General features: G+C 38.3%; 2 protein-coding genes, 1 long non-coding RNA gene and 1 pseudogene across 4 annotated transcripts in view; 2 read left to right on the top strand and 2 right to left on the bottom strand.

The window, feature by feature from the left end:
• Positions 1-2,390, bottom strand: part of LOC146390047 (uncharacterized) — a 49,176-nt gene extending 46,786 nt beyond the window's left edge. Inside the window, exons 1-2 of one of the 2 annotated variants that reach the window (XR_014799787.1) lie at positions 2,028-2,390; positions 1,303-1,403 (exon numbers count right to left, since the gene is read on the bottom strand). Coding sequence is in view for 1 of the 2 variants with exons in the window: in XM_084923130.1 (XP_084779256.1) it covers positions 1,303-1,403; positions 2,028-2,280 (354 nt within the window). In the remaining variant the exon portion in view is untranslated. The remainder of the gene's footprint in view (positions 1-1,302; positions 1,404-2,027) is intronic. The other variant, XM_084923130.1, reaches the window with a different exon arrangement.
• Positions 22-1,551, top strand: LOC146390048 (uncharacterized). The gene is made up of 2 exons (XR_014799788.1): positions 22-973; positions 1,262-1,551. It is a non-coding gene; the product is annotated as an uncharacterized LOC146390048 (long non-coding RNA).
• A 1,418-nt stretch (positions 2,391-3,808) lies between the features above and the next one.
• Positions 3,809-9,054, bottom strand: LOC146390046 (uncharacterized; annotated as a pseudogene).
• Positions 9,055-11,654: 2,600 nt separating this feature from the next.
• LOC146390045 (serine protease FAM111A-like) lies at positions 11,655-23,511 on the top strand. Its single transcript, XM_084920334.1, has 9 exons — positions 11,655-11,725; positions 13,054-13,161; positions 13,785-13,897; positions 16,008-16,051; positions 16,214-16,294; positions 16,837-16,893; positions 18,850-18,897; positions 19,683-19,739; positions 20,679-23,511. The coding sequence occupies exons 1-9, from the start codon at positions 11,655-11,657 to the stop codon at positions 22,458-22,460; spliced, it is 2,361 nt and encodes a 786-aa protein (XP_084776460.1). The 3' UTR covers positions 22,461-23,511.
• Positions 23,512-27,919: the final 4,408 nt, after the last annotated feature.

Here is a 27,919-nt window from a genome sequence, read left to right as displayed (position 1 = left end):
CGACTCCAGGCTTCGAGGGCCAGTGTCCTGCAGGTTTTAGATATCACCCTGGGTCAACACACCTGAATCAATTGACTGGTTCATTACCAGGCCTCTGGAGACCGCTTGATGGATTACGGCTACTGTGGTCAGAAGCCTTGCGGAATAAACTCCGCTTCACATCCCAAAGTCAAACAAACACTGTTTGACTTTTTAACTGAGAGTTAAAAACTGTCTAAATTCTTTCATCTTTAATAAAATGATCAGTGTTGCTGCTTTACCAGGTGTAACAATTAAGTTTAACATCCAGGCATCAATGAAAACAGAATGTATTAAACTTAAGGGAGTTAGAAGTTAGCAGGAAGTTAGCTCGCTAGTTTCCACCTAAGCATGATATACCATGTTCTGACTGAGAGATTTCTGAAAAACGTACAGCTCTGTTATCACTTCCAACATTAAATAAGACAGAAAACTAAACAGCAGTGACGTTTGTAGGGTTACTGAAGTTAGACTAAACGGTAAATAATGATGTCCTATGTGATCGCTAGCGACACAGCTATGTTAGCATAATATAAACAGTGAGGCTGGAGGATGAATGCTAACTTTTTTCCACTCAATAAAAGCCAACGTGAGGGTTCCCGATGGTTAGTGAGAAATGCAATCGCATGGCAGGATGCTGTAAACGGACCAAACTTCAGTCCGGAGAACAACTGAGATAATCCATCAACAATACAGCAGTATCTTTATTTAGATACACAGAAAATGACAGAAAGTCATTAATATACTGCAACAACATGAGAATAGAGCAGCTGCCAGAAAATTCAACATTAATGAATCAATGGTACAGAAGTGGAGGAAGCAAGAAGAATGAGTTGAGTAAAGTTTGACTTTTCTGACTGTTTTGTTTCCCTTAATGCGCCTTGTGTATGAAAACAGACCCGCTCATCGACAGTGCATCTTATAATCCAGTGCGCCTAATGGTCCAAAAAATACGGTAAGTTTATCATTTTACAATAAATCTGTAAACCACACACGTTTTGTTTGGACTCCATAGATAACTTACCGATTGTGCGTCAGTGGCTATTTTCAATGTGAACTTTTACAAAAATTAAATGTAGAATTTTTAAGCTACAAAAAACTAAATAAAAAATCTTCCCTGAAGTTTTTAACACAAGCAGCTGCATGAATATTTTAATATATTTTAGCAGTGTGTGTATATGTTTGTAAAGATGTTCATTTAAATTCTTCTGTTATTTGTTTTTATATTTCTGCATCTCTGCAGGTGGTAACAACAGTCTTGGTTATGGAAATGCAGGAACTCACTGGCATTTTGGTTTTGGCGGCAGTGAGCAGAGACATGGTGATCTCACTGAGGTAGTCAAACACCAGAAAGTCCAGCTTCCCGCTGTAGATCAGCTGAGGCACTGAAAGCACAGGAGAAGAGGCTCAGCAGCAAAGCACGAATACTTCGATGACAGCTGCACCGACTGAAACAGCTCACTCTGAGGCTCCTCATAAACCCTCCGAAACCAGCTGATGTTTCTGTTTTTAATACAAACGTCACAGATTCAATTTCCTGCACTGGTAATTTTTTTAATACACAGCAGTTTAAGGTAGGAATGTCTTTATTTAGGTAAAAGAAACCCCCCAAATCATCTCCCTGCCCCTTAATATGCACCTGTGCTGCTCCTACGTCAAGTAACGATTTAAAACAGCACTGGGAAGCCCACCAGGATGACAACAATACCCCATCAGCCTTTTACGACTGAGGGGTAATAAAAAGTATAAAGGTTTAGTATAAAGTATAGTATAAACGTGCATACTCTGTGCAGCAATTTGGTGAGGGAAAATGTTAAATGTGCTTAATTATTACATTTTACTTACTTACTTGACAACAAACGAAAGCCAAATAAAGGCATCCATCACCATCTACGTAAAACCAAAGACTGCAACAACAACAATAATAATAATAAAAACAATAACGTTTTACCCTTTTTTAGCTACATCTACACGGCGTTATCGTGATGGATGGTGACGTGATGGCCTACCTGAGGTGGCCGTGTCCCCCCAGAACCCGGAGGCACAGCCGATCCGGACCGGCTCCCTGCGGCTGTAGATCGCGTAGCCCCGGGTTCTGGGTCTGTTTCGGTGCTCCGGGCTGGATGACAGCGCAGCTGAGGAGCGCAGGCGCAAAAAGTTTCCGCTAACACTGAAACTGATGCTCCCTTTTGCGCCTCTGCCACAAGAGAGCCGCCTGAAGGGCGCAGGCGCGGCTCGGAGTAACTGCGGAAAGTTGGACATCGTGAAAAAAATTATTTATGGAGCTAAAGTGCGAGAAAACTGAGAAATCCACTCAGACAAGTTCAAGGTGCACCGGTACAACTATGAAAACAGTCCGACGGGAAACGCGTCACAGTTTTTCCGCTCTTTCCGGATGATTTCCTGTTTATTTTGGATGCAAGAAAAGAAACAGCTTTACTGTGGTTCGGAAAGGAAAACACAACTTTTTTTAATTTGTATTTAATTAATTAAACAAATGTAACAAGTAAGTAAATAAAAGAAAACTTAAATTTACAATAGTACACAATAACGAACCTCTGTGAAAGAGAATATAATACACACACACAGACATATATATATATATATATATATATATATATATATATATATCTACAGCAGTATTTTTATTTAGATACACAGAAAATGACGGAAAATATTCAAACTTTGAAACTGTGTCAATATAAAATAATATTTTGAATCTATTACAAAATGTCCAATATTTCAATTAATATCACGTGATACGTGCAAGTGTCATTAATGAAACATTCTATGACACACAATCTTCTTATTATTATTTATTACATTTGGGTGGTGTATGTTTATGCCAAGTAAATCCAACTCAAGTTTTTAAAAAAAAGTTATTTAGCAATGCTTGATGCAATTTGAGTACATTTCACTCAAATAAGAAATAAAAGTTTTATTTAGGTTTCTATAGCAGCATCTGCCCTTCTGTTAATGTTCCTCAGGGTGATGTGACTTTGACACCCGATGCAACATTGTTTAGAGAACATGTCATGTAACATCAGTCTAAATTGGAAATTTTAACCTCATTTTAACTTTTAAAAACTCAGCCCTTCTGGGATTCCCGAGCAAACAGAGATACATAATGAGTCTGCCCAGCAGGTGTCCTTCCTGTTCCCCATCCATCCATTCTCTTTTCACTTATTTTCTTACTCTTTCACTTATCCTTTTGGGGTTCTGGAGCCTATTCCAGCTGTCTTAGGGTGTGAGGCAGGGTACACCCTGGAAAGGTCGGCAGTATGTTACAGGGCTAACGCATAGACACAGACAATTTGGGCAATTTAAAGTTTCCAATTAACGTATCCCCACTAACAGCATGTCTTTGGACTATTGGAGGAAACCGGAGTACCCAGAGAGAACCCACACAAACATGGGGAGAACATGCAAACCCCAGACAGAAAGATGGGGCAGAGAAATTCTTGCTGTGAAGCAACAACCTCAACCACGGAACCAGTGAAGGATTAGTAACTCTACCCTGAGCTCATCACTATCTCTTAGGCTGAGCCCAGACACCATTTAGAGAAAGCTCATTTTCCCTATTTGATCTTATTTTGTCAGTCAAAGGTAAGGGTAAGAACGAAACCGAAAATCTACAGCTTCATTTGAAACATTTTTTTTTTTTTACCACAACAGACCAGTAAAGCTTTTGTATCACTGCAAATGCCAACTTTTCACAAAGTTAAATTGTAGCTAGTTCATACTAATTCCATTTGCAGTATCCCAGGCTTGTCCACATTCATAAAACTCTTTATCCCCCTAATGACTTCTGGATTTCAGTTTTCTTCCTACAGCATGACAGTTTTCCTGCTCTGTGCAGAAACAGCAGAGGAAGAACCAGACGGCTGGGTACACTCAGCCGAACTGCTGACTCCACTGCCACACAGTGCTCTTTAGTATCAACCGGTAGTGCATTTTGTATCAGAAAAAAAAAATCAGGATCCCAGCAAATCTCAACACCAGCACTCCTGTTATGGCCAGAATCATGTGGAAAGCTCTTTGCCTTGATTGGTCAACCCGCCCCTTGTTCCCGCCCACCTCCTCTGGCCGCGGACGAATCAGAGTGTGAAGTACAGACAGGCAGCAGAAAGAAATAAGTAATATGCAGATGCCCATGTTGGAGAAAAATGGTATTGCAGGAAAATTTGGCCAGTACAAGTGTTCTACCCCACCATCCACCCAAAGCCCACCACCCAAACACACACAGTGATGATGTTTCTAATCTTGATCCCATGAGATTCTCGCAGATGCCTGTAGGTGATGGGGTGAAAAACAGCCAGATAGCGCTCCAAACAGGTCAGGAGATGAAACATAACCTGTACAGGTAATGTAATGCTGGAGAAATACTGCCCTAACACAAGCAGTGTGTTATTACCATTATATTTGTACACATTATTGAGGACTCTAACAAAGACTCCAAAAATCTCTAAAATCATCATGTTGTAGGTGAAGAAGTCAGAGGGGCTCATTGTCATCCCTGCAGGTGTAGAGCGCTGACGGCGCCAATGCTGGAAACCCATGTAGAGGATGAGGATGTAGAGCGGTAAGAGGAGGAGGATGCTGCCGATGGTGTAAATCGTATGCATTACTATGCTGGATGCTGAGTGTTGGCATGCTAAGTCAGAAGAAATGGAGGTGTTGATGGAGTTGTAGGAAAAAAGAGATGGAGTAAAACTGAGGGAGGATGAGGAGTCGATGGATATGACCTATAGAAGACAGAAGAAGAAAAATAAGAGTAAAATATGGATTAATTGTATGTAATTTGGTACAGCAAACATCCTAAAGATCACATTCCAGGAGATGAACAGTTACTCTAAGAGAGCTTAACCCAACAGCAGGACGGGTATTTGCTCCTTTGTGCAAGCAAGAACAGGACGAGCACTGTCAGAGCTACTAAATAACCTCCAGCAGGCCTCTGGTGTGAATCTGACCGAACATTCAGAAAAAGATTTCATGAGTGTTGCCTGAGAGCCTGACATCCTCTAATGGGCCCTCTACTCCCTGGATATTGTAAATAACTATATGAACTGCAAACACATCATAATGAACCAATATTGTGTGTTTCATTTAAGGCACAGCTTTATTCTGTTGGACCTAGTTTACAAAAGTGTTACACTAAACGTGCTGGCAATAAAAGAAATAAGAAAAATAAGTGAGGTGTACTAAATCAATTATGTGGAACCTGTTGACAAAGGAGAACTGTGTAAAACTAATTAGTTAAACATAAGATTGGTGAAAATGCAATGTTTTAATTAATCAAACTTAATTTTAACATTTGAGTACGACCACTAAGAAATGTGTTCAAAAAACCAATGATTAGAAATGTAACCTGTAAATATAGTTCATATAACATAAACAATTTAAGTAGACTAGAGTATCTCTTTTTGATCATCAGTATTTTTTTTTTACTGGCTCAGTTCACCATAATTTTGTTATTGTAATGCAATTTCATTGATTTTGATTACCTTTAAATCTTCACTTTTATCTAATATAATACAATTTTGTGGAACCTGTTGACAAAAATTTTTTTTTTAAATTCAATGTTTCAGTGTAAGGTATCCCCTTACTTAACACATTACTGAGTCCTATCAGTACAGATATCCAGCTTGTCCCCCCCATTGAGACTTCATGTGTTTTCACAGTGTTCCATTAATTTGTTTCAGCAGTGTAATTTGTTCAACTTCTAAAGCGATATCATGACACGACAGCTTAGGGGTGTGGACAGAACAAGAAAAGCAAGCAACAGCAAAGTTAAGGTGAAGTCCCGTCTCTCTATACATTTCAATGAAAGCATTTTTGTAAATAAAGAATGTGATGCTAAAATCTCCAGTGTTAAATTAACACTAGAGAGTGTCTATATGGGTCCACACCTCTGAGTGTTAAATACAACACTGTTGAGTGTTAAATTAACACTTTTGACAGTGTTATATGTTTAAAAGTAACCTAGTCAGTTTTGAAGATTAACAATGGCTAACACTGAGCAGTGCTGATTTTCTAACACTGGAAAATAACTCAAAATGTTAGAAATATTCCAGTGTTAGAAAATCAGCACTGCTCAGTGTTAGCCATTGTTAATCTTCAAAACTGACTAGGTTACTTTTAAACATATAACACTGTCAAAAGTGTTAATTTAACACTCAACAGTGTTGTATTTAACACTCAGAGGTGTGGACCCATATAGACACTCTCTAGTGTTAATTTAACACTGGAGATTTTGCTGTGATAGTGTTTTATAATTCTCTGCCATGTTTTGACTCTGAATGAAAAGTGTTTAGACTTGATTAATAGCAAGCCTGCCGTTTGCCTTTCCTGTGAGTGTCTCCTGTTCACAGAAGCTGGTGTTTGTCAAATGGAATGAGTGGTATAGATCTGAATTTCACAGAACTGCAAAATAAAGCACATAAAATAATTTTTAACTTTACATCCACAAATGAAGAAAATAGTATTTTCATTGAACTTCCATGCTGGATTGAGCAAATATGTCAAGTTGTATCACAAAACAAATCAGAAGATTGTCTCATACATGTAGAACAAAATACTAGATTTTCCACATGGTACTCTAATTAAAAATCAGAAAATAATTTTGTTAAATATGTGCATATTTTTCATTTACAAAATCTTCTCAACCTATCTTTTCAGACCTACTGCCCTGGAGCCTTCTTATAATTTTTAGAGTTTTACTTGCAGCATTCATTACGACAGTCAGCATGCTGCCTTGTTTCCTGCATTTGATGCATTAAATAATTATTTGATGGGTTAGGGGTTTAGAGTAAGCATGATGTGTCAGGCTTCCAATTGTGCCATGTGTACACAGCAGCTTGGACTAGCAAGACTAGCCACATGAAATGATCCCTTGTTCTTTACTCTTTACTCTTTTACTGTATTCATTTTTATGCATGCAATTGGTACATCGGGACTTATTTTTTAATGCCTCTTAGTACACTTGAAAGTAGGGATGGGTATCGTTTAGGTTTTATCCGATACCAGTACCGAACCGGTACTTTTGAAACAGTGCCGGGGCTTAAACGGTGCTCAAACCGGTGCTTAAAGAATGGAGAACACACACTTTGTCCAAAAACCTCTCATGTTTAGCTGTTTTTTTGTAAAAAGATGAAGATGTAAGCCTTTTCTGCAGCTATAGGGGATATATGGTATCACTCTTGGCTGGAAGCAGTGCTTAAACAATGGAAAAAACACAAACTTTGTCCTAAAACCTCTCATGTTTAGCTGTTTTCCACTTTTTCTTTGGTCATTTTAGCCTTTTTGGCCAGGGTGAAGGGAGTATCTGCCATCAAACAAGAAGACAGGCACATGTAACTACGAAGGTGTTTGCTAGTTCACCTTACATGCATTAATGTAATAACGTGGTTAGCGTACTCAATGTAAATTACACACGAACAACATTTATGAACAACATCTCACCCAGAGAAGAACGGCTGCTGCTGCCGTCATCATCCGTCATCATTTCTGCTACACTGGCAGGGCTAGGGGCCAGGACTCTAATCTTCGGGTTTTTGGGGGATGTTGCTAACTTCGGGTCCGATAACAGGCACCACACCCGCAGTAGATGTGCTCAGTGTGAGGTCTCGCAGCAAGCTATCAAATACGGCGCATTTCTCGGCTTTTAACAAAATGCTATACGTCGCCAGGTGTTTCATCAGATTTGAGGTGTTACCTCCTTTGCACAGTATCAGCTTAAAGCACTTGTTGCAGGCTGCTGAGTTTGCATCTTTTGCTGTAAAGTACAGCCAGACTTTTGATGGCTTCGCCTTGGGCACTTTTAATCTGTAGCTCTGCTCTAAAAGAACGTACGTACCTGAGCCCGCCTACTACGCTTGCAAAGGTAAAATGTTTGGCTAGAATCCAAAGTTTATGACATCTCAGGGAAAAAAAGCACCGAAATAAAGCACCGAAATGTGCGCTGCTTTTCGGTCTGGTTACTACCGTTTATGTCAGAACCGGTGCGGTACCCATCCCTCCTTGAAAGTAGACAAATTCAACATGACTGGTTTGTAGGTGGGTCATGATGGTCTAGCATAACCATGGTGGGATGCACAAACCTCTACAGGCTAGGAAACAGTACTCAGACTACCATTAGGTATCAGGATGATGTCCTTAATCTAAATTACCTCCAATGACTCCTCCAATGTCGTTCTTGAAACAGTAAATAGAGGTCTACAAAATGAAAAAAATTGCACATATTTAACAAAATATTTCTTCAGTTATTATGAAAGTGCAATTTGGAAATTTCAGATTTTTGTTCTATTCTGATAAGAAAATCTACTGATATTTTTGTTTTTGTGGTACAACTTGTTTTATTTGCATAATACAGCATGAAAGTGGAATAAAAAAAGGCTTCTTTCACAGTTTTGTGACAAAGGATTTTATGTTAGGAACCTTTCTACATGTTTGACTTTTCTTTACTTTTGGATATCATTCAGAAATTGTCAGTAGTTGCCTTTTTGGACTGTGAAGCTTTTATCAGTATTTGTGCACAAATATGGGACTTTACAGGACAGCTTGTATGTATCACTCAAGGTTTTTTCATTATAGATCCTGATTCATTTACATGGTAAGAAAGGTCAGGAAATATTTCAGACTTTTATCTTTAATGTGTTTTGAGTCAGTGTTCAAACTCTGGCTGCACTGATTTCGCTGTGCAACGATGAATAAAAGATCTGTAAAGTGAGTAGACCAACCATTCATCCAAAAAATATATCTTGAAAAGTTTTATTTATCAGGCTAAAATTTCACATATTTGTCCAAAGTTTGAACCATTAAATGTTTATGCCAATCGGAGACGGTCGTCTTGTGTTGATGATTCAATTAAAAAAAATCTTACCTTTCAAAAAATCCTACATAAACACTTGAGAATATACAAAGTATCTACAATTTGTTCAACAGAGAAAACACATTAATAAGTAACAGCAAATCTTTAAATACCTCAACACAGTGTTCCTGATTGTTCTTCTCTAGTGTCTCCGAAACGTCTGACATCTTAACTTTAGAGTCTGTATGTTGCTTAAGATGCTTGAGTATAAAGGACAGGTACGAACTGACTTTTTTTTTTTTTTGCAAATTTCAAATTATTCTGTCACACATAGATCTGGTTGCAGGGTGAGTAGCATGATTATTTGAATAAAAGAACAAACTCCGCTGCTGAGAGTTTACAAGGAAAAACAAACACAGTTTTTTCTCTTCATTAAAAGAGGATTACAATAATCTTATTTTACTGGATTACAGTATAGTGTCAGATAATATATATTGTCACAAATACATTAATTAGTACACACATCGTAAAATAATTAAATACATTGAATTTTTACTGACTGAATAAATCATTAAGTCGTAACCAGTGCAACGATATGGCTCATTTATTCAATCATTACTCAGACATTCATATGACCAGTAGGTAAAGAGCCGAGTATTGAAATTCAACCTGCATTTATCACAGCATACAGAGTTGTCAAAACTGGCCAAAGGTCATGTTTAACTACTGTTTAATACACGCATACACACACACACACACACACACACACACACACACACACACACACACACACACACACACACACACACACACACACACGATGCAACATCATATCATTACAATACTGATTGATTTATTGAAGTGCTACTGGGTTGCAGATTTGTTATTTTTATGTACAGAAAGTTTGCAGTGTAATTCCAGTACACATAGTGCACATAGTTAGTTTTCCTGGAATGTGTGTGATGGGTTTAGATTTTATTATTGTCATTTGTATTAGGAAATATTTAACCATATATGCTTAGAGGTGTATAATCAATTGTGTAGTGATAGGATGTGTGATCTTTAGCAGGCTACAAAGGCTTGGTGTGCAATGCACACCTACATCTTGGGAGCATGGGAAGAGGTCGTACCTTGTCTTATTGTTTTATGGTAGGATTAACGTAGCTATATCTGTCTTAGTCTAAGTGCCTGTTGGTTTGATGAACTGCTGGACTTCGAGACCAGCGGGTTTAGGGGAGTCTTTATGGGGTCACACTCTGACCCCACACACACACACACACAGTATTCTTTGTTCACATGTATACCTATGTAAGATGTTATATGTTAATGACCCTATGCATATTCATGTAACCACAATAAAAGGAGTGCTATGGGGAACCTGGCTGAGAGTCTGACGGAGGTCAAGTGGTGGGACGACACTTGGCTCCAGGCAGGTCTCCCTCATGCATGAGTAAACCAGAGAACTTTGGTGCCTTGTGTCTTGCTTTTTGCTGCGTAGCAAATTGTCCTTAACGTTCCAGCGAATAGGTTTACGTTACAAACCTATCAGTGTGTATTTAAATTCAGCATGCACACAAACACACAACACCCATTAAAGTTCAGAGCAGAATTTTATAGTTTCCTTTAACATCCCTGAAGTATTAGGATCAGAATCAGTGTTTTACTCCTCTGAAGTCTCTTATGGAAAGTTGGCAGGTATTCCCCCATATTGTATGTTTTCGGTGTATTTATTGGCTCTGTGTAGATTACACATGGTGCTAATTATCAGCAACTAAAGCTAATTACCCAGTCCATGTAGAGACCTTGGTGCTGTAGTGATATGTAGTGATGTGCAGATCAATCCTGAAATATCGATTCCTCCGATACCAATCATTTATGTTCTAGAATCGATTCTCACATTAAAATATTGATATTTTAGTAATTTAGGGTAAATTTGTAGTTTATCATTAACAGGAACACAGTGGAAAGAAACTATAACATTCGGATTGTCTACATTCAAAGGAACTACTTCCTCTTCCGCCTTTCATAGTCATGTGCGAAATACGGCTGTCTGTCTCGCAGCCCCTTGGGCGTGCGCACTCACAACAATGGCTGAGCGTAATTGGAGTCATGTGTCAATTTTGTTGTCCGGGTGGAAAATCGGGAGAAATTCGGGAGAATGGTGGCTCCGGGAGATTTTCCGGAGGGGCACTGAAATTCGGTATTCTCCCAGAAAAATCGGGAGGGTTGGCATGTATGGTTGTGGCAACATCACTAACCTTGTCAAACACCTCAGAGTAAATCATATCACAGAATATGACGAGCGTATGTTGAGGTGAACTGAAGAGGAGGAGAGGGACAGGTGCTGCTAGGGTGAGACAGACGTCTCTCACGGAGTCCTTTAGTGCTGCTGGCAGGCAAGGTGTTCAAATAGCGCACAACTTCAGTTTTTTTATTTCTATATGATGAACCCTGCATTATTAAGTGATAAGAACAAGTAATCTGATGTCCTGTAATCATTATGACGCTATAATTTGAGATACAATAAATAAAATAAGTTTTTGTACAAAGTATCGGTATCGGATCAGTATCGTCGATACCACCCTGAATATTACTTGGTATCGGATCGGAAAGGAAATCAGTGGTATCGCACATCACTACTCTGTAGCTCCTCTTTATCTCAGCGAGGATATTGTGTCGCATGCCAGTGTTGTGCCAAAAAGTGATTGCCTGCCAAAAACTGATTTCCAATTTTTCCGTGTATTTTTTATGTGTAATATCTTTACGTATGTTGGTAAATAGACTTTGGTGGACAGGGTTTACAAAGGGGTTTCTGTCCATGTGGGGGATGTTCTCCGTCATCACTAGCTACGTCATCTTCAGAGCCACCCGCAAGCCGCTGTCCTGCAGGACGCCGAGGTAAGGGGAACAATCCTGCTGGCTCTTAAAACCACTGTGTTGATGGAGATGAAGGCAAACTAAAGACTGACTTTCTTTTACTGAAATAATAGAAAGACTGAAGATTTCAGAATGGATTATCTGAGTTATGGCAATCTACATACAATTACACCCTGTTTTATCCTTTTGATAGTCATTATACAGTTTACAAAGAGCGACCCATCACAGTAGTTGACATCTGTGTCATTATGCTTTATTGATCGGGCATAACGATAGTATAAATGAAGCTTTAGGATTAAGGTTTTTCTGTACGTTGATATACTTGTGAGCCTTTTTTGGCCTTGTTAGTATGTTTATAATGAGATGAAAGTGATAAAACCAACAGAAAACTACAAAAGAGAAGCAAAAATAAAGCAAAACCAAATCCCACAAAATACTTTTCGTTTTTTAAGATATTCAATGATTCGTGCACAAGATACAATTTATCTCTGAACTTTAGCTCCTAATTTCAAAACCCTTTCATTCAAAGCATATGTGTCCAGTGACATTGTATCATGTTGAGTGATAACTAACAGGACTAATATGGGAGGTTTTCCTAACACCAAGATGAGCAAGACATGCAAATGCTTTGATGCTGTACACTCAAGATAAGTACACCCACAGTCAGTTATTCAGCTAATGGAGACAACCAATTCAATCTAATGGAAATAAAATAGAGATAACAAGCAAGAAAACTGGTAATTAAATGAGTACATGAGTGAAGGGAAAAATGAATACTTTAAATAAATAATTAATAAATGAGCCTTTAAATAAGGAAGCAAATAAAGCAGTACTAGTAAGTGTGTATGTAAGTATAGTGCTTAAATATGTAATTAAATAGGTATGTAAAAAAAAGTGAGGAAAAAGCAGGTAAGTGAATAAATAAGTGCTTAAACAACTTCCCAAACAGTTGAACATTGATAAACATACAGGGCCTTAAATAAGTATGTCAGTATTTATTAATTTAAATTAGCCCATTAATAAATAAAGAAGCTCTTAAAATTGGGCCAAAAAATTATGTGTGAAGTAAACAAAAGGTACTTAAATAAGTGTGTAATTACTTGAATAATTTTTTATTATACATGTATTTAACTAAACTCATAAATATGTACTTAAGTAAAGAAAAAAGATCATTTACAGCTAATCGCAATGTATGAAAAGTTGGAGGCAATTTCAAAATGTAAGTAGGAGCAAAGTGATCGATGTAAAGCTTAAAAAGTAATTAATAATTAACAAAATCTGATTGCGTTTATATTCAGCAGGACTCCAGGGCAGGGAGTGATGTGGTCTTTGTCTCTTTGAATTTCCAGGATGGTCTACAAGTGGTTTCTGCTCATCTACAAGCTGAGTTATGCAGTCGGGGTTCTGGGCTACATGGCCATCATGTTCACCATGTTCGGCTTCAACGTCTTCTTCAGGTGAGTCAGTGCTGACAGCTCAGCTCTTAATGAGCTTGTTTAATCACACAGAGTTCATTCAAAGCTAATTTGGGCTGTTCCCTTATTCATAAGCAGTTACCACAGTAAGTAGATCTGCATATTTCTATTGGCAGATTTTTTTCACCAGATACAGAGGGAGTTTTTCCTTCCTACTGTCGCCAACGCTTGCTAATAGGGGGCCATATAATTGCAGTGCTTTTTTTCTCGGTTTTTGTATTCTTGTAGGATCTTTACTTTACTATATTAAGTGCCTTGAGGCAACTGTTGTGTGTAATTTGGGGCTATATAAATAAAATTGAATTGAGAGCCTTTCCTGACAAAACCATGTTACACAATGGAGCAACTGTTCATACAATAGTGGCTATTAGACACTGAAAGTATTCAAACGAAAAGAAACCCAAGTTATTGGAGTTGTGTACTTTGTAATGAAATTTTATTTTTGAGCTTTCTGTTTCCCACTGACTTTCAAAATGTAAGTAGGAGCAAAGTGATCGATGTAAAGCTTAAAAAGTAATTAATAATTAACAAAATCTGATTGCGTTTATATTCAGCAGGACTCCAGGGCAGGGAGTGATGTGGTCTTTGTCTCTTTGAATTTCCAGGATGGTCTACAAGTGGTTTCTGCTCATCTACAAGCTGAGTTATGCAGTCGGGGTTCTGGGCTACATGGCCATCATGTTCACCATGTTTATTGTGTCCTCCAGGTTCTCTTCTAGTGAGGCCCATTATAAACGGTTTCCAAATTTCAGCTGAAAATCTGAAGAATAGGATCTTTTTCCTGCAACTGTGTCCATATAAATATTACCAGGACCGTGAAAAATTAGTATGTGGTCTAGCTATATAATACAAATTGCACTGGCACATTCAAAATATCCTATTTTTTTTTCTAGGTAAACTTTGCCACACACAAACTACTTTATATTATATATTTACTTGGAGCGGTGATACTGTTTCCATCAACCACCAGTTCACCTGTAAAACCAACTGAAAAGTTGTTTTCTTGGATTCAGGATTTTTATATTAAAGAAAGATTTTGGTTACTGAAAGAAAAACTTTTTTTTTTATGTTGTCATGGAAAGGAGTAAGTTAATGCTGGTGGTAGGGCTTGGAGGTTTGAGTGTTTCACTTGCATTTAATAGTCTTTGGTTTGGCCTGTAAACTGAGTTTAGGAGTACATGTGAATAAAAACTATTACTAGATTCAGCACATTTAATGTACTCTTTTGTTTTTGAAAATAATTTGAGTGTCTGTTGTTGTAATTTATATGAAGCTGAAGTTGGTAAGTGGTTAATTTAAATGTAGCAGTAGGTGTCAACTTGTTACATGTGTGTTTATGAATGAATAGACTTATGAAGCAAAACCTGCATGAACGAGCAGAACAGGGTCATTTAAATGCCCAGTTCCAGTCTGAGACATAACCACAGTCACTCCATTCGTTTGGAGGTTAATTCAGAACATTAATGCTTACTGAACAGGAACACGGTTACAAATTTGAGTTATTTAAGAATAACCAGTCGATTCCACATGTAATCACAATGTAGAAACAAAGATATTACCATTGGTTTATATTTGCATAAAGACATAGATTCTGCTTTTATTCAGCACAAATGTATATAAATACATGTGCTTTGCCAGTGAATATAAAGCTTGATGAGATGTTAGGTGCATTAAACTCCAGAACTAAAATGAATCAAGTGACCAAGTGCCAAACACTACAGTTTCTTTAATGGCTCTACAAACAAGTCAGTCCTCATAGTCTGCCTGCCCACAGATGACAATCTACAGTGGCCCTGAGAGGTCAAACACACTGCAATTTCAGTTACGTTGCATTGTGTTTTATTTAACTGAAGTGTTTTTGAGGAGATTATAACGTGATGGAACAGCTGTGGAAGGGACAGGCCAGCAGTAAATAGCTAATGGTGAATATTTATCTACAGTATTATATGAATATCATTAAAAAGCACATTACCAGCATCATTTTATTCCTCACAACACTGATGAAACCTTTGCTTCTTGCATCTCTTAGTGCAGTTCTTTGCATACTTTGGTTTCTGGCACTCCCACAGCTGTTTTGTCACCTTAATGTCTCCCCAAAAAACACTCTATTTTGTGTTGCGTGTTGATTTTGGTTCTTTTGTTTGTTTGTTTGTTTTTTACTTCTATTGTGTTTTGTGTGCTTCCGGAGTATTTTTCTGTTTGCGGGTGCTTTCTTAAGTTGCATTGTGTTTGACCTCTCAGGGTCATCATACTTATCAGATAAATCCAGTGTATGAGAATTTGTAAGGAACCCGTAGGGACGCAATAAACTTGCCGTTTGATCAGTATCTTGATGAATAAGTCTTTTGTATTTTTGTTGAATACGTGTGACTAGGGACTGTGACGAAACCCAGCAACGTGCTTCCTTCTGCTCTTAATACATTATTTGTTTTGGGGTAAAGTTTCATCAGGCTTACTCATCTTGGCACTCTCTAAATTTTAAGTACTATACATTGGTTAATTTTAGTTAATGTACTTTTAATTTGTATCATATTTGCTAAATCTAGAATTTAAAATAACATTTCCTTCAAAATGTATTGCAATTTATTCAAAGTCACAAAAAACTTGTACCAAATTTAATACACTAGGCTTTAAAGGGTTAAAGCACATCCAAGAGAAAGATGTAATCCTCAGAGTGCCAGGTTCTCTCTCAGGACACTGCAGCCAATCAAACAGCATGTAAATGAAGGAAAACACCATACTGATTCATTTATTCCTCTTACAGAGGGTTATACATTACAAAATCATGTAATATCTCCCTCTCTTTCTTCACCCCTGTCCGCACACAGAACTACAGACCAGTCGTTGTAAGAGCCACAGACATGTGCCAATAGTAAGAAGTAGAAATTACTTTTGTGATTCATTTAACTCAAGTGTGGGTTTATTCCCACACCCATCCAGCTTTTAACACACAAAGTGAAAACGCCCCCAAAAGATCTCTTCACATGTGATTGGTTAATAGGTTACCATGAGATCAAGTCTCTCTTGGTCACAGGTTCCTCCCGCTCAGTATCATTCAGTTGCTTTCCGCTTCCTTCCAGAAGTCAGCGGATCTCTCCGACGCAGCAGTAGTTTGGTGAGTAAAAAACGATCATCCGTGGATGTTTACTTACTGTTATGCCTTTCTACCAGACACAAACTCACTCAGAGAGTTAGTGTTACTATTTTGGTCATCTAATTTCCTCTGTTATAAAGTCAGATAAATTACATCTGATATAACCAGTTATTATAGTTTGTTGTTGTTGTTGTTTTTTGAGGATTATTACCTCTAAGAAAAAACTGTCAAGTTTACAAGTTTCAGATGAAGTCCAAGTGAACTTGGATCTGAGTTGCTTTTATGTGTAAGACACACCTGAGCTCTTCAAACACTCCTTTAGGTTGAGAGGAGGGACTATAGCAGTCTGTTTGCTCACTGTGTGCCTTTGGAGTGTCAACCAGGAAGTCAATAAAATGTCTGTGAAATGAAACTCCAACTTAACACATGCATTACATACATAAAGAAAAATGTAACATCTTGTAACAAGTAACATTTTGGTTAATAATTCTGCTGGTTTATACTTCTTAATTTATGATCTTAACATTCTGGTTGAGTTCATTTTTATGTGTATCTTTTTATAGTACATTCCTGGAAGCAGCAGAGTGTGCACGCAGCCACGAGGAGATACTAACTCTCAGGTGAACCCTTATGTCAGCGTAAATCTTTAGGTTTTTAATGTTTTTATTATCTGAGGTCTGGTATAACAACACCACCTACTATGACCTCAGTAATACCTTAGCGCTTAGCAAATCTCTTTTAAGCAAATATCTATTCTAGTTTTGTCATTATAAGCACATACAAAAATTAAATGTATATAGTCGACACAGAGGGACCCCTTTCCAATTAAGCAGATGAAATAAAAAATACTTTGAGAAGTTGTTTCTTTTCTTCACAAGTTGTTGCTGAAAGGAACGCCTCCACAGGCTGTTTGAGTAAATTATACACCACCAGCTCCCCCGAGTGTCCATTTCATCACACAACAAGCAACATATGGGAGAAAGATCATACATGAATTTTGAACTTGTCTTTGGGTTTGAAAATTAAATTTTATTTAGAATTGTTTACAAATAACAATTTTACTGTGGTGCTTGTAGAATTTTAATCTTCTGGCAGTTTTGAGTTTAAAATGATCAGATTTTCATACACACTGCCTCAGTGTCTTAAACAATGTTTTAATACATACTGTAGTGGAAAGACAATGGGATTTTTTCCTCTCTTTCATAAAAACTGAAAATTTTATAATTTCTTAAAGCACATTTGGATATATGTGATTTTTTTTCCCGTTTTGTTTGATATTCATCTCATTTATTATGTTTTTGCTGTAGTTGTTTTGACACTTCACAAGTAAACGGGACCCTATTCTAGAAAATATGTTAAACAAAGTCTGCATATTAAAAAAAAAGGAGAAAAGACAAAAAAAACCAACCTAATATTAAAGCCAGAAATCACACACATACACATACCCTGTCCTGTCCCCCAGTCATGTCTGTCCCGTTTGTAGCAACCGAAAATAAAATAAATTCATAATTATAATAAAGGTCAATCAAATGGACCAATATGGCAAGGCCATGATGATCCACTTGGTAAAATAAATCCGCTTGGCATCTTTCTTGGCCTTCAGACAACAATTCTGATGGCTAAAGATCCAAACGGGACACAAAAAAAAAGAAAAAAGAAAAAAATAAATAAATCACACACATACACACACAGAGACCAAAAACCCCCACCATAATTATTGTTTTTATTATTGTCTTTATTGCCAGAATACGCAGTTCTTCCTTTGAGTGACTAATGCACATTTATTATTCAAGTTTTAGCACTTATTCAGTGTAAGTTATGACTTGCTGAACACGCTGAGCATTATAGATCGCTACAATATTCGGCATAACAAGTTGGTTCTAATATCAAAATGTCCCTCATTGTTACACTGCTGGGGAAGCGAGATTTGGAAATGTGAGAGTAACAACTCTGTTTAAACCATTCACCACAATAACTTAAAGTTATGTTTTTTACTTTAAGAAAACTTAAAGAAAAGTTACTTCAGTAATTTTTTTTTCTTTTTGTTTTTGTTAATGATTAATAGAAAGTTGAAGAATTCACGTCTTTAAAAAAATAGTGTCTGGAAGGCAAAATGAGCTAGCAGAATTTACATCTTTGATTTTTAAAATGACTGGCACCTGAGTTGGCTAGATACGTCACCAGGGACCCAGTGGGTAGTAAGAAGTTAATAAAACTACCTATACTATCAGCAGATGACTCTTGGCCTGCATTTATAAGAATGAACTGTTTTCCATCTTATGCATATGAATGCACTGATGCTGGATTTAGTGATGAGATTACAAACAACAAAAGTAGGATAAAGCCACACTCTTATAAACAGTATGGAGATGATAACTTGGCATCAATCTATAAAACAAAATCCATATACGTTCCTAAAAGGGGTAAAGGGTTTGTTAGGAAGGGGCTTATTGAGTGTGAGTATAGAGAGGAGGAATTCCTACCATGACTCATAACTTCTCATTCATGTATTCTGCATTGTGCATCGTATTGAAGCTATCCATATCTATCCTTGTAACACAACAATTTCTTTTCAGAATAAATCTGAATCTGTGAACATGGCTCAGAAAAACATCAAAGTTGAAGTAAGTAGCCTATGTATTCTGTTGTCAGCGGCTAAATTGCATCACAATTTTTTGATCTGAGAGTAGTTTCTAATTGTTTTTGTTACATTTTCCAGTGGGACAAGTTGTAGTCACTTAAGCTCTTTACTTTCTGAAAATCCAGTGCAAATACTACCAGTGAAATTAGAAATTGCAGTAATGATGGCAAAGATTCCAAACAGTGAGGCCAGCAACTCACTTATGTGCCCTCTCTTCATGATGTAGCAATGTAAAATAAAAGGGTTTACATAGCTAGCTGGGTTTTTTAGCATGTCATAATGCAGCTTATGGCCATATCACCCTGAGCACACCCAATCATGTTTGATCTCGGACGCCAAGCAGGGTCAAGCCTGGTTAGTACTTGTATCGGAGCATCTAATTATGCAGGTCATGCAGAGTGAACAGGAGTGAATGTACATAAATTGTGCATTAAAATGTTTCACACACAAAATCTGGGATTTATCCATCATTTCTTGCTTCAATTTGTCCCTTTTACATGTTCCTGTTTTTAAAACAGACAGTTGTTTTTATGTCTGGTGAACAAAATGTGTCCCTCCACCCAGTAATATTAAATAGTCTACACTGAGTCTATATTGGAAGCCATTACATTTCTCTATCAAATGAAAAACTTTAAACACCTTACGCTCTTCTGTAAGAGAAAACACATTACATACGCTGGCTAATAGTCCTGTAATGCTTTGTCATTAGCTTGATATTTGTCATTTGCATTGACCCAGTTCATTTTTTTGTGCATCTTTCTTCATCAGGCCAGCCCTGCGAGAAGAAGCGTGAAAACAGAGCCAGAGGAAGCTACAGCCTGTCAGGTGAGCTTCTGGACCGTTTCACGTGAAGAACAACCACATCTGACAAAGGTTCCTGCCTGAGCCCACGTGCAGAACTAGCTATTTTTTTTTACATCTTGGTTTTGTTTTTCTTTAGTTTATTTAATGAAGTCATGCAAAATTTTATTTTCATACTATGAAACACTTGATGGACCGTAGCCGCAGTGATGGTCTTGGAGCAATACTGATTATAATACCAACACCAACACAGTTATATCTTGGGATGAGAATGGATAAGAACAAAATTAAAATTAATTCATTTTACAAATGTTTGCATTACTCTGTAAGATGTCCAGAAATGCATTGTCACATAATTACCATTTAACCAACCCACACAGGAACACAATCCCTATCCTAATGAGGAAACACATGATCTTTCTCTTAGTCTCTAGGGTTGAACACAAAGCCAACAGCACAGAGACTTTAAAGTGATCACCATAATTATTGTACTTTGGAAACATGAACAGGTAGAAACGGAGACTGCAGCCTGACTGCCTAGTTGGCCTGGGGCCAGCATTCACTTACCTTTAAGGTCACTCTTTAAGGTGACTGATAAATATTTAGGATGGGTCAAATGCCGAGTCAGCGTATGAAGACACGGTACCTTCCCTGTTATCTTAAATGTATAGAAATGGGATCTGTTGATGTCTTCTGTCAACAGACATGACATTATGCCATAAACAGTGAATTGAGTTTCATTAACATTCAAATTATTTTGAATAAGCATAATTATTTTTCCATCTGTTTTTCTGTTGTTTTGTTAAACTTCATAGACTCCTATACCCAGTCCAGTTAAAAAAAAACAAAAAACAAGAAGAATAATGGCTTTTAAAATGTTGTTTATGAACAAAATGCATTACATTTTGTTTTTGGTACATTAGCAGCCTCTAACTTCCATTTCTCCACTCTGATTTCCTGCAGGACTCACATAAACATCAGTTCAGAGTGAAGTTCAGTTCTGATGAGATATACACCATTGGCTGTGTTCTACCCCGCACAGTGCTGGAGGCCATAAAATCTTCAAATAAGTATAAGAAGATGGTTAAGGGTGCAGATACAAATGTTATCATTCAGATGGGTACAGGAGACGACGAATCAATTGTTCCAACACATTTCCCGTGTTCTTGTGTTGGGGATCATGAGGTTCTGACCATTTCATGTAAATCAGAAAAGGTGGAAGTGGCTCAGGTCCAGGATTCCAACGTAGTATATTCAAGAGATGCCTATTCTGTCTTTTACATTGATACAAAGGGAGGACTAAATGCCAAAAAAAAAAAACTTTTTAAAAGTGGAACTTTAAAACAGTTCAGGTATCTCTGTGTTTACGGAGAGAAGGGGATAACTGTGGCAGAGGCTCTAAAAAGAGATGGCCGCTTCACTGATTACCTGGGCTACTTTGAGCTGGTCAACATCAATGACAAATGTAAGACTGAGTGCACAGACGAAATTGATAATCTGGATAAAAAGAAGTTTAAGATATGTCTTCCACGAGGAGCAAATATGGAAACAAAAGATGTAAAACAAGTGGCCATCCCTGGCCAACAGAAACCTCCACATGTATCAAATAATCCACAACGAACAAGAGAAACAAGATCAGTCTTAACTCTTGCACAGCAGAAGGAAATCAGTATAACAACAGCAGCGAAAGAAACAGGTTGCAGCATTGACCATAATGAGGTTTATAAGCTACTGCGTAAGCAGTTTCCACATCTGAAACAATGGATGAAAAGGAGATTCCCTGAAAATTCTTTCCAGAAAACACTGAAACTGAGGAAGGAAAACTTTGGAAAGATCCAACAGTCTTTTAGTGAAATTCACCAAGTCAGGTTGCTGCTTGAACTGAGCGAGTCAGTTTGTCTCTTAGAGGTACCCATACATGATTCCTCCATAGTGCAGGGCACAGGCTTTGTGCTATTTGACAACTTTGTCTTGACAAATGCCCACTTATTCAAATACTGGGTTGATTCAAAATTACCTAATTGGCATGAACGTGTAAACATTACTGCTGTCTTTAACTTTGAAAAACAAGACTCTGACAAGAACAAGATTAATGCCAAGGTGTTTGGTGGCAGAGACGACCTAGATTATGCCATACTTGAACTCAAAACAGAGAGCCAGGTTCCACCAGGGCTCCTCAAGAGATTTGGACCTGTACCTTTAGATGGTGCAGCCTGTGTTGTTGGACACCCAGGACAAGGAGTGAAAAAAATGGATCCTACGTGTATCATTGTGAAAGAGAGACGAGAGGAGGCTGTTAATAAAAATTTAGAGGACATCAAGGAATATTTCATCACTCTTTATGCAATCAATCAGGCGATCAAAAATGACCCTTGTGAAAATATCTATGTGACCTACAACTCTTTCATGTACCATGGCTCTTCTGGCTCCCCAGTATTTGATGCGTATGGACAAGTGTTTGGTTTGCACACTGGTGGATTTTTCTATGGATTTCCAAAGACTGAACAGAGTGTGATTGAGTTTTCCTTTCCTCTGCTCACTATATTTGAAAACTTTGTGGCTAATCTGAAGAAAGAGGGCTATGGGAAGGTGTTGGAAAGAGTTGAGGAGCAGGCAAAGGGAAATCCACACCTAGAAAACATTATTGCATCTGTTGTGGGGTCAAAGCAAGACAGACCTGAGGAGCTGTTGCAGTGTGTTCAGGGTAATACAGCAGATTCTGAGGAGGGAATGGAGTTGATTTGAACTCTTATCTTTAATTCTGTTTAGCTTTTAGTATCAGTTATTATTATTATTATTACTATTATATAGGTGGTGAGTACTCTGTTAGACATCTAAAGTCTTGATAACCTTTTGTTTTCGTGCCTATTTTTATTTTTTATTTTTATTAATTTTACTGTCTTATAATAATCTTAAGACAGAATCAATAAATGTACCTTTGTCATCATAACAAATTTAAATGGTAAACGTTTTGCTTTTATGACCCTTTAAGATTATTTGAGTAGCTGTGAGCATGTTTTTTTTTTTTATTGCTCAGCTACTGTAATGAAAAACGTTTTTTCTGCTTTTTTGGCCTTACTGTAGATGTTTAAGATGCTGTAATCCTTAATGCTTGTAACCTGACTGGTATGTATTCAAGTGAAGTTAGACTTTAATATTCTGTTTTGATGTTGGACAATATTCATTGTTTGTTACGTTTGCTTTAATTTGGAAATTGAATTGAAATTGAATGTTTTTGTAAAGATTTTGGTTGTTAATAAATGAGAAGTGAAGCAACACAGGGTGTAAAACAGTTCCACTCTCTATCTTAAAATGGTTCCTTTCAATAATTTTGTCAGTTAATTTTTACCTTTTAAACATTTGAAGTTTTCAATTGTTGGGAAAATTCTAGATTATCCTTAAATTTAGATTTATGCGTTTAGAATCTCACTGTAGGATTTGGTATAACCTTTGTTTGCTTAGATGAGATGCTTAGGAGTGTGTGTGTCAGTATGACCTCGTAAAGAACTGCTTAGCTAGGCCTAATGATGTTTTGCTATGTTATCTGCTAACTGTTAGGGCATGGAAGGACAAAATTCCCAAGATGACCGGTGCCAGGAGCTTCCTGGGAAACGATAGTGGGAGTTGCTCTCTGCCCAGCCACAGCCTGTGGGAAAGAAACCTGTTGTAACTAAAAGATACAGAGAGTTGTGTGTGGGGAGGAGGTATAAAATAGGAGCTGAGACATCCCAAGGGCAGAGCTAGCATGAATTTGAACTGTGATGTTTGATGTGTGTGCGGGCTCTCCTGCGCAGTAATAAATGGCTTGATCACAGTTCTTTCCGTGTTGCAGACTTTATTTACAAAATTCCACGAGTGTGGGCACTGAGGAACGACCCCAAAGATGGCTGATCACCCAGAGGAAAAAAGTCAATGCTCGGTCTCACCAAAACTTCAAAAAAGGGGAGTTGTGGGGCAAGTCCTGCAGTGACACACCAAGATCATCCTATAAAACTAGGGGAGAATCTGCACCGGTGAGCTGTGTCCAACCTATGTGTGTATTTGTGTATGTCTATAGGTCACTAGATTTCTTTGTTTGGCCAAGGGGTAGGTTAGTTGTGAGAAGGGCTGGGCTTAAAGAGCGCAGCAATTTCCTGACGTCTTAACTAGACAAAGGATTTAATAGCCCCTGGTGCAGTGGCTCACGGGACATCAGCTGAGTTGCTTAAAGTGCAGAAGGACACCTAAGTGCCGCTAAAGGCGGTGGGTGGAGGTGTTTTAGCACTTTTGGTCCGTGGAAGGCTTCGCTAAGGATGCTTGGCGAATAACATGGGATCCCAAGACAGTCAGCACGGCGGAGTTAAGGGCTGGGGCGTGGACTGTGGCGCACGCTCCACCGGGTGGCCAAGGAGAGAACCCAATCTTTGACTCAATGGTAAAATATGTGGAAAGAAGGCATGAAGTTGTGAGAAAGAAAAAGAAATGTTGACAAAGAAAGGGGTTAAGTCGGTTGATGAGCATTGGATGAATGATAAAAGAAAGGTGTTTGAAAGTGTGGGTGGAGAGAAGAGAAAGCAGCTTTGAAAGGAAAAAAAGTGAAAAAAAAGTGAGAAAGGAGTCGAGAGGGAGAAAGCTGACACAGGGCCCGTGTCGGCTCCCCTCCCCTCTCCGTAGAACACAGCAAGCAACACATCATTTTTTTTAAACACATCAAAAATATGTACATTTAAATCTCTGCCTATGTATGCAATGTCTGTGTGCGGTGAGAATGTGGAATTTCTTGTAGACTCCGGAGCCACTCTGTGTTACGCTCTCACCCTCCCTGAAATTCCAGCCAACATTAGAAGGTACACCCACTCTGTCTCTGCAGCAGGACATGTTCAAAGGGAGAATTTCGCCGTTCCCCTGTCCTGTATATACGGTCAGGGCCAAAAGTTAAAACATAGTTTTCTATGGTTAGACTCATGTCCAGTAAATTTACTTAATGTGTGAATTAAACATAAATTTGATCTCCTGCCATGATGGCATTACAATCACATAGTCAGAATGTGACTATGCAATGGTGAAATACAGCCCTGTGACCCCTGCCTTTGTGTATGAATGGTGGCTGGGGGCAGAGCCGTTCACTGAAAGTTTTTTTTTTTTCAAACAGCATGTGACTGCACAGCTCCAGATGCCTGCTTTGGCTGGAGGCAGGGCCTGCACTGCACTTCTCACTGTGCTTCACAGGGCCCTGATGCGAGATATGAGGTTGAGTGGTGCAGAGTTGAAAATGATAAACTAACTGTGATATGCTTATTTGGGAGCTTTACATTAGCTGTGCTTGCAATTTCACTCACTAAAGAACAAAAGTTATTTATACTGGATGCATCCACCCCACACATTTCCCTTGCTAGGTCCGCTGACTGCAGGTGGGAAGACCTGGGCAGATTTGTACACAGTTGTAACAGAGCTTGCGATTGACAAGTCAGGAAGGACCCAAAAGTGTTGTTCTCCCTAAAAATTGAATGTTTATAAAACAGTTATGCTGTCTATGGTTATACTGTCTACTGTGCTTGCTCAGTTGAACTGGAGGGTCCCACTGTTGATCATTATGTTGATGGCCTGTGGGCCTCATCTGGATATAATGTGGGACTGATTAAAGACTGCAAACCAGCTGTTGTCATCTTGTCCTGTCAACTTAGTGGGTTAAGAATTGATATGTAAATTAGTTGACTGTTATTAGATCAGGGAAAGATCATTTGATTATAACACAAGTAAGCACAATGTTGCAAATGAGTGGAGACTAACTGACTGAGTTTCCTGTTTCTGATGTATGGGTGAAGCTTGCACCTAGACATGCACACACACCTGATTATATGGGAACAAACTCTGCTTTGTCAAGTGAAATACATGACAGCATATCACACATTTTTATTTTGAATGCTAAATAAAATGATTGGGTCTATGATTAGTGCAACAGTACAGACCTGGGGAAGAAACTCACATTCCAGGGATGAAACATTGCAATGAAGTGTTTAGTAAGCATCTGACAGTTGTTACATCCCTCTGCAGCCCCTAATCATCTCAATGTGTTCAGCTGGTGCTAATTGGCCACACCTAGTCAGGTGTGGATAAAAGCATACCTGAGGCAAGTGCCTTGATGGCACTAATCATTTTAGCCAACTTGGTATTCCATTTTAAGAAAAAACCTCTTCTCACTAACGCTCTGGTATTCATCTTTTTTTTTTATGTTGCGGCTTTTGAGCCGGGTCGTAACACAGTAAACAGTGTTGTGTGAACTGTGCAGCTGCTAACAAAAAAATTCTCTGTGTCTTTAGCAAGTGGACCTATGCCAGTTGACCCCAGACTCTCCAGAACTGCGTGATATCTCGGAGCACTTGTGGGCAACCAGTGAAGATGATGTGGGGGAAATGAATGGGGGTAGTGACTCTTAAGTCTGAGTTCAGACCAAGTAAGCATCGGTAACTAAAGCCAGAAACAGTGAATGCAACACTGCATCTCATGGCACCTGAAGTTCTAATCCTCACACCATATTGTTCCACCAGAAAAACTTTCTTGTGATTTATCTGGCTGATGTTTTTTTTTTTTGAAGTACTAGGCTGATCCACTCAGTTAGTTTGGGTTTGATTTCTCTTTCTAAGAGAATGCCATCCTTATGCTTGGACATGTTCTAACCTAGGCCTAATGTTTTTTTTTCATATCATGCACTTAAATAAAACCTGTCAGGTGTCACCACTCAAGGGGATGATATTTTGTGATTTCATAATGAGCTCTCTTTTTAGCAGGTCTGCAAGACTGATACTAAAGCGCTATGAAATATTCTTACTGGAAACAATTGCAATGTGTGATTCTCCAGATTACAATGGGCTTTGGAGAAATTCACTTATCTGGGACATGTGATCAAGCTCAAGAGTTGGCAGTCTTGTAATCGGAAGGTTGCGGGTTCAAGCCCTGGCTCGGACTGTCTCGGTCGTTGTGGGCAAGACACTTCACCTGTTGCCTACTGGTGGTGGTCAGAGGGCCCGGTGCCGCCAGTGTCCGGCAGCCTCGCCACTGTCAGTGCGCCCCAGGGCGGCTGTGGCTACAACATAGCTTGCCATCATCAGTGTGTGAATGTGTGGATGACTGAATGTAGTGTAAAGCGCTTTGGGGTCCTTAGGGACTAAGTAAAGCGCTATACAAATACAGGCCATTTACCATGTAAAGCAACCAGAGAAGACTTTCTAGGTCCACATGAGCTTGTTCGCCCTGCAGACTTAACCCTTTAATTGTCACTTTCTGTGTCACTGATTCTTGTAGAGAAAAAAACTCTGCATTTACTAGCTTTGTTGTTTATGATGCCACAATGTATTGTTGAAAATGCCACAGTTGAACAATGTCCTGTGTTAAACCCAGCATAACTTATTTGATAGCAGCGGATTTTGTTGCAGCCATTTCTAGAATCAGTTTATCCAGATCTGATCCACAAGACACATAACTGGCTAATGTTTTTTTTTCCCCTGAAGGTCTCTGTGGAGGATTTCACATCACTCAGACAGACACCAGTGAAAATAAAGCAGGATGTGCAGTGATCACAGAACATAGTGTTGGGCTCATTATTATCAAGTTGCTGAGCTTGTAGTGTTGATACAAGTGAGTGACATTACTTAAGATCAGTCACTATTTACAGTAGTTCTGAATAAACACATAGGATAATGGGATCCTTGATTTGGGCATATTGTGTAAGCAATACTGTTTTTTACTGATTCAGGAAAATCAGTTGCACATGACAAAGTTGTGGCTGCAGTGCTGGATGCTTTATTACTCCTCTGACCTAAAGTTGTTTGTAAATTTGAAGTTTATATTAACTCAAAGATTTTGTTTTCTAGGCAATTACAGAGCACATGTGGAGGCGAAACCAGGAGTTAAGCAGACCACCAAGCACGAACACCACACTAATTTCATTTCCTTACACAGGTTTACAGGCCCAGAGTGAAGCTACTCCAGAGGTGAAGCCCTGATATTGCTTAAGAAATAATGTACCTAATCTTTTTCTTTTCCTACTGCTCCTCATTTGACCATGTGTCAAAAGGAGGGATTCCAGGCTTACTCTAAAACTATTTGGTTAATTTTTTATACAATTTGTGTGACTAACAATTCATGTACAGGTATTAATTAGGTATTATTACAGGTGGTACAGATAAGCTTTTGATAACCCACAAGTTCACTGAACAGAAAGTGAA

The sequence above is a fragment of the Perissodus microlepis genome, chromosome 3 (genome assembly GCF_051167445.1).
Source record: "Perissodus microlepis isolate ML-2025 ecotype Zambia chromosome 3, ASM5116744v1, whole genome shotgun sequence".
NCBI classification, from domain to species: domain Eukaryota; kingdom Metazoa; phylum Chordata; class Actinopteri; order Cichliformes; family Cichlidae; genus Perissodus; species Perissodus microlepis.
The sequence above is the reverse complement of the archived record's forward strand: the minus strand, read 5'-3'. Positions and strand labels throughout refer to the sequence as shown.

What these genes read in the sequence shown, in the direction of transcription:
- LOC146390045 (XM_084920334.1), top strand. Translation starts at nt 11,655, where the DNA reads ATGTTCTCCGTCATCACTAGCTACGTCATCTTCAGAGCCACCCGCAAG. An exon ending in TCCGACGCAGCAGTAGTTTG is followed by an intron (nt 16,295 to 16,836) that starts GTGAGTAAAAAA and finishes ATCTTTTTATAG; the next exon opens with TACATTCCTGGAAGCAGCAG. An exon ending in GAGGAGATACTAACTCTCAG is followed by an intron (nt 16,894 to 18,849) that starts GTGAACCCTTAT and finishes ATTTCTTTTCAG; the next exon opens with AATAAATCTGAATCTGTGAA.